This window comes from Charadrius vociferus, unplaced genomic scaffold, assembly GCF_000708025.1.
Source record: "Charadrius vociferus isolate BGI_N301 unplaced genomic scaffold, ASM70802v2 scaffold214, whole genome shotgun sequence".
Classification (NCBI taxonomy): Eukaryota; Metazoa; Chordata; class Aves; order Charadriiformes; family Charadriidae; genus Charadrius; species Charadrius vociferus.
In genome coordinates, this window is record NW_009647955.1 from 536,110 (window position 1) to 542,733 (window position 6,624).

Sequence of the window (6,624 nt, forward strand, 5' to 3'; positions counted from 1 at the left end):
GGCTGTGTGCATGGAGGGGGGCTGGTGGGGTGGGACACGGGGCGGGGGGTGAGCCAGAGAGAAAAGGGGGGTGCGTGCGTGTGTGTGTATGCGTGTGTCCATGGAGAGGGGGGTAAACTAGGTGGTGCACACGTAAGGGGGTGTGTGGGGGGGTGTGGGGAGCATGCACAGGCGTGCGTCATGAGGGATGAGTTACGCGCATGTGTATATATACACATATGTGCAAGCGTGTTCAGGTGTGTGTACGTGTTAGAGGCTGGGCCTGTGGCTAACAGGGGGGGGGGTGGGTGTGTCGTGTGTGCATGTGTGTGCACGCATGTGTGTGAAGGGTGGGGGTGTCCATGCAGCGTGGCTCACCCCTGCGGCTCCCCATGCGGCAGGCTGCAGCACAGGAGTGGGGCCAGCCGTGGGGTCACCATGGGGCAGAGCATGGTGCCAGTATAGGGCAGGCTATGGGGCAGTCTGTGTGCCAGGCAGGAGTCAGGCTATGGAGCAGGGTCTGCCCTCTGCCAGGGGGTCCCAGCCCACTGCATGCTGCCCATTGCAGCTCCAGCACCCTCTAGCAGGAGGGAAACTGAGGCACAGACCTGACCCACTATGCTGCCTCCCCATGGCCCCCAGGGCCCCCTGCAGTACGGGGGAAGGTAAGGGGTGCCTCGCCCAGCACAGCCCCCCCCCCCTCTGCTAACCCATTGCCCCCATCTCTCCCCCCAGATTGACCAGGATGGGCTCACTCTGCCCGAACGGACCCTCTACCTGGGTCAGGACGAGGAGAGCGAGAAGGTGAGGGTGGAGGGGGCACACTGATGCCATGGGGATGCCAGAAGAGGGACCAGCACCCAGTATGGGGTGGCAGACAAGGCCACCCCACTGCCATCAGTGCTGCGGGCTGGGGTGCCTGCAGGGCAGTGCGGGGTGGCACTCAGCATCCCTTCCCTTGGCACAGATCCTGGCTGCCTACCGGGTGTTCATGGAGCGGCTGCTCACCCTCCTGGGGGCTGAGCACGTGGAACAGAAGGCCCAGGAGATCCTGCAGCTGGAGCAGCACCTTGCCAATGTGAGGGGGATGCCTGCCCTGGGCTTTGGGGTGCCCCTGCCCAGCCCTTGGGTAACACAGTTGCAGATCTTTGGGGACTTCCATGTCTGGTCCTAACAGACCTCAACCCAATCCCCTTGGGAACCTCCACCCCCAGACCTTGGGGACCCCCTGGCAGATCCTCGGGGACCCCCTGGCAGGTCCTCAGGGACCCCAGCCCCAACATCTGGAGAACCTCCAGTCCCAGCCCTCGGGACAACCACTCCAGCCCTTGGGGACTCCCATGTCCAGTCCTTGTGAACCCACTCCAGATCCCTTAGGACTCCATGCCCAGCTCTTGGAGACCTCCATCTGGGTCCTGGGGGACCCCCGTGCCCAGCCCTCAGGTACCCCAACTCCCTGGAGACCTCCATGACCAGCCCTCAGGGCCCCACTGGCAGCAGAGGGTTCTCAGGGCAGGGAGCCAACGGGGATGTGGGCCAGCTCTTGCCCTGGAGCTGTGCCCCATCCCTGTGCCACCCCCAAGGTGGGCAGTGGGATGGTGACAGCCATGCCCACTCCCTGCAGATCACAGTGTCTGAGTACGACGATGTGCGGAGGGATGTCAGCAGCATGTACCACAAAGTGACCCTGGGTGAGCTGCAGCGCATCACCCCCACGGTGAGTACCCACGGTGCCCATGCTGCCACCCCACACACCGCACCTACCCTATGCCCCATACTTTTCCCCGTCCTCCATACTTATCCCTGTCCTTCTGCTCCATATCCTAGTTGCCCCCCTGCCCCAGATAAGTCCACTTGAGGGTGATGAATCCACCCTGCACTTTTCTGGGTGGGAAGGGGTGGTGGGAGGCTGGAAAGCCTGGAGGGAATTCCCTCCAGGGTAGCATGGAGGGGGGGTCCCTGTGGCCCCCTGACAGTGCCCGTCCTGGCAGCTCAAGTGGAAGCGCTTGCTGGACCGCATCTTCCACGACAACTTCTCGGAGGAGGAGGAGGTGGTGCTGCTGGCCACTGACTACATGCACAAGGTGTCCGACCTCATCCGCGTGACACCCAGCAGGTGAGGGGGGACTGGCACCCCTTGTGCCCCCGGCACCTTCCCCAGCTTGGCAGGGGGTTCGCAATGGAGTGGGCACAGTGTGGCCGTGGCTGGTCCTCCCCATCACCCCCATCCTGGGGAGGCCAAGGCTGGGCAGGGGGACTCCTGGGAAAGCCGCGGGAGAGGGCACTGTCATGGGCCCCACAGCACCCTGGTTGTGCCCAGTCACCTGCAGAGACACCCTCCCACCCCCTCATGCTAGAGGTCACCAGACTCATCATACAGCAGGGACATGGTGCCAGCCCGTCCCCGGGCCCCCACATTGGATGACATGGTCATCCCCACTGCCTGCCTGGTTCCCAAGCAGGGGTGTCACCACCCCTGCACGTGCTCCCCACCCTCCCCATGTGCCTGGGGACATGCCCAGTGTGTGTGTGTGTGGGGGGGGCTGATCTTGCCCCCCCATCACCAGGATCCTTCACAATTACATGCTGTGGCGCATCGTGGTGGTGCTGAGCGAGCACCTCTCCACCCCCTTCCGCGATGCCATCCACGAGCTCTCCAAGGAGATGGAGGGCAATGAGAAGCAGCTTGAGCTGGGCAAGATCTGCCTGAGCCAGGCCAACAAGCACTTCGGCATGGCCCTGGGTGCCCTCTTTGTTGAGGAGCACTTCTCCTCTGCCAGCAAAGCCAAGGTAGGTGATGCTGCCCGTGGGCATGAAGCCACTGTGTCCCTCCTGTCCCCTTGCTGAGGTGCCTGCCACCACCTGGCACCCTCCTGAGGACTGGCTGGCAGGGTGATGGGTGGTGAGGATGCTGTGCCAGCGCCCGCGGTGACCTGCCATAGGTGCAGCAGCTGGTGGAGGACATCAAATACATCCTGGACCAGCGCCTGGATGAGCTGGACTGGATGGACGAGGAGACACGGAGAGCTGCCAGGGCCAAGGTAGTGGCCCCCAGTGTGGCCCCCTGCCCTTGCCTCTACCACTGCCTGGGGGCACAGGGGATGGGGGCCTGACCCTGCCGCTCGCTTTGCCCGCAGCTCCGGTACATGATGGTGATGATCCGGGACCCCGTGCTGAAGCCGGAGGCCATTGACAAGGAGTATGAGGTAAGGGGTGCCCCAGAGTCATGTGGGGATGTGGGCACACGGAGGGGCAAGGTTGTCCCCACATCTGCCTTGGAGTCTGCAAAGACCAGGATGGGGAGATGCCACCCCAAAACAAGCCACCTCCTGGTAGCTCATTGTGCCACCTGCATGGCCACAGCAACACAGACAGCGACATGCTGTCCCTGGGGTCTCAGATGATGTTCCCTTCCCCACATCGCATCCCTCCCAGAGCTCAATCCCTTCCTCTGCAAGGGTTGGGGGTGCGCCTAACCCTGCACGGCCCAGGGACCCCACGGAGGTGATGGATATGCACCCACACACATGGGCACACAGAACGGGCCACGAGGACTCACTCGTGCCACATCTAGCCCATGGCCACGACCCCACACCCTCAGTCCCCAAGGCTCACGGGGGTGGGAGTGTGCCCCAGCCCTCCTCCCCACACTCTTGGGGCTGGCACTTGGGGCTGGCATCCCCCTGATGTGGCCGTGCTCCCCCACCCCCCCGCCAGTTTGAGGTGGATGAGAAGACCTACTTCAAGAACATCCTCAACAGCATCGCCTTCAGCATCAGGCTCTCGGTGAAGAAGATTCGGCAGGAGGTGGACAAGTCTGCGTGGGTATCCCCTTGCCCTTGGTGGGGGGAGCATGGTGGGGGGGAGCAGCATGGCCCCACTGATGCCCCCTGTCCCCATGCCTGCCCTGGGGTGTAGGCAGGAGGGCACAGGGCAAGCCAGGAATCCCCCCCCTGTGCAAGGGGGTGGCATTTCCGTGTCCCCACAGCCTGGCACCGCTGTCTCTCCTTGCAGGTGGCTGCTGCCTCCCCAGGCGCTGAACGCCTACTACCTGCCCAACAAGAACCAGATGGGTGAGACACTGCCCGGCGCCCCCCGGGCTCCCCCCTCCCTGGGGCAGGGGGTGTGGGGAGGGCCCGAGGTGGGGGGCAGGGTGCCGGGACCCCTGGTGCCAGGTGATGCTGCGGGTGGGCATGGTATAGGGTGGCCCCACCAACTGGAATGTTCTCCTGTGTCCCCAGTGTTCCCCGCTGGCATCCTGCAGCCCACCCTCTACGACCCTGAGTTCCCGCAGTGAGTGTGGCACTGGGGCACGGGTGGGGGGTGCCAGGGCAGGAGATGGGGCTGGGGACAGCGGCATGGAGGGGGGGGGTGTGCCAGGGTAGGGGATGGAGGTGCCAGGTCGTGGGCTCACCACCATCCCTGCCAGCACCGTGCCCTCCACTCTCTCACCTCCGCTCCCCGCAACAGGTCTCTGAACTATGGTGGGATTGGCACCATCATCGGGCACGAGTTGACCCACGGCTACGATGACTGGGGTGAGTCACCCCCCACCCCGTGCCGGGGTGGGAGGTGGGTGAGTGAGGGGCAGCCAGGTTAAGGAGTGGGGGGGACGGACAGGATGCCTCGGTCCCTCGGGACTACCGGTGGTGGCGGTTGCCTCGGCAGGGGGACAGTATGACCGGCACGGGAACCTGGTGCACTGGTGGACAGAGCGGTCGTACAGCAAGTTCCTGAAGAAGGCGCAGTGTATTGTCAACCTCTATGACAACTTCACTGTCTACAATCAACGGGTGAGACCCCCCCCCATCCCCTTCACCCGCCGGGCAATGCCTGGGCACACACTGCCCTGTGGGGGGGTCCCCACTCCTCCGTGCCCACAGGACAGCATGGTTCTGCCCTGCTCAGTCCTGAGACCTGGCAACTCATCACACCTCAGGGCACTGGGTGGGGGGAAACTGAGGCGCAGCCTTGGTGCCTGGGTTGGGATGGGGGAATGCCTGGCTGGGAGCAGGGGGGGGGCATCTCTGCTCACTCCATGTCTCTCTCGGCAGGTGAATGGCAAACACACGCTGGGGGAGAACATCGCTGACATGGGGGGGCTCAAACTCGCCTACTACGTAAGTATGTCCCCCCACCCCGGGGTGTCACAGCCCCAGCAGGGTCACGGGGCAGTTGTTGATGCCATCTCCACTGGGGGGGGCAGGACACCCCCAGCCCCACTTTGCTCCCTGCAACGGGGAACGGGCCTGATCCAGCTTGCTGGTTGCTGGGGGAGCTCTGGGGGGGGCGCTCGGGACAGGTTTGGAGGGCACCCGGGCTGTGCTGAGGGCACCCCTCGTTCTCCAGGCCTACCAGAAGTGGGTGCGGGAGCACGGCCCCGAGCACCCCTTGCACCACCTGAAATACACCCACGATCAGCTCTTCTTCATCGCCTTCGCCCAGGTGAGCCCCTGCCCTCTCCACACCTGGCATGTACTGGGGCAGGGGGGTCACCCAGTATGGGGCCAGTGGCCCCGGGAGACGGGGCAAGAGCCATGCCAGAGCCGGTGCCCACAGCCAGGAGCCAGGCTTGGCTCCATCAGCAGGTCCTGGGCTCAGGGCACAGGGCTCACCCTTGCAAGGAGCACCCCGCACAGCCTGTGGCTCCTGAGGACCCTACAATAACAAATATGTGCCCCCGTCCACCCCATCACCTCCACAATAACAAATGCACATGACCCTGAACTCCTAGGAGACCCTACAATAACAAACATGCCCCTATGCTCTCCCAACCCATCCATACCCCATACGCAGTCTCCCAGGAGACCCTGCAATAACAACCACAGCCAGGGCATCGCTGCCCCAGTCCCCTGGCGGTAAGAGGGTCCGTGGTGCCCTTGGTGGGTACCAGGACCCCACAGAGACCTGGGGTGCCCCATTCAGCTCACCCATGGGAACCTTTTGACACCCCCCAGAACTGGTGCATCAAGCGGCGATCCCAGTCCATCTACCTGCAGGTGCTGACGGACAAGCACGCCCCGGAGCACTACAGGTACCCGTGAACCCCGAAACGGGGAGGCACGGCAGGTGCCAGCCTTTCCCACATCTGGCAGTGCCACGCAAAGTGCGGGGGGCACCAGCATGGCACCAGAAGGCATCCCTGGGGCAGGGGATGGGGTGCTGCTGGGGTGAGCAGGAGGCCTTTCCCACATCTGGCAGTGCCACGCAAAGTGCGGGGGGCACCAGCATGGCACCAGAAGGCATCCCTGGGGCAGGGGATGGGGTGCTGCTGGGGTGAGCAGGTGCCCCGAATGGGGTGTACGGGGAGGGGGTGGCAGGGGGTGCCCGGCTCTGAGTTGCTCCCCTCTCCCGGCAGGGTCCTGGGCAGCGTCTCGCAGTTTGAGGAGTTTGGACGGGTTTTCCACTGCCCCAAGAATTCGCCCATGAACCCGGCGCACAAGTGCTCGGTGTGGTGAGCCCCATCCCACCCCGGCAGGCTGGCACCCCCCCATCCCCGTCCCTGCCCGTGTGCCACCCCGTGCCCGCTTCCCCTCCTCCTCCCGACACCCCCTCCTACTCTCCAGGCAAAGGGGGCACCCCCAGGTGATGCAGGCGGTCACCACCCCAAAAACAGGCACCTGCCGGAGGGGTGGAGGCAGATGG

General features: G+C 64.4%; 1 protein-coding gene across 1 annotated transcript in view; it reads left to right on the plus strand.

Annotated features, from left to right (window-relative positions):
• ECEL1 (endothelin converting enzyme-like 1) overlaps window positions 1–6,437 on the plus strand; it is an 8,335-nt gene extending 1,898 nt beyond the window's left edge. Inside the window, exons 3-18 of the mRNA XM_009883401.1 lie at window positions 715–783; window positions 947–1,057; window positions 1,604–1,696; window positions 1,971–2,095; window positions 2,547–2,769; window positions 2,922–3,020; window positions 3,117–3,185; window positions 3,697–3,800; window positions 3,994–4,052; window positions 4,221–4,272; window positions 4,450–4,517; window positions 4,648–4,772; window positions 5,034–5,099; window positions 5,329–5,424; window positions 5,937–6,013; window positions 6,338–6,437. Of these exons, the coding sequence (XP_009881703.1) occupies window positions 715–783; window positions 947–1,057; window positions 1,604–1,696; window positions 1,971–2,095; window positions 2,547–2,769; window positions 2,922–3,020; window positions 3,117–3,185; window positions 3,697–3,800; window positions 3,994–4,052; window positions 4,221–4,272; window positions 4,450–4,517; window positions 4,648–4,772; window positions 5,034–5,099; window positions 5,329–5,424; window positions 5,937–6,013; window positions 6,338–6,437 (1,536 nt within the window). The remainder of the gene's footprint in view (window positions 1–714; window positions 784–946; window positions 1,058–1,603; window positions 1,697–1,970; window positions 2,096–2,546; window positions 2,770–2,921; window positions 3,021–3,116; window positions 3,186–3,696; window positions 3,801–3,993; window positions 4,053–4,220; window positions 4,273–4,449; window positions 4,518–4,647; window positions 4,773–5,033; window positions 5,100–5,328; window positions 5,425–5,936; window positions 6,014–6,337) is intronic.
• The last annotated feature ends 187 nt before the right edge of the window (window positions 6,438–6,624 follow it).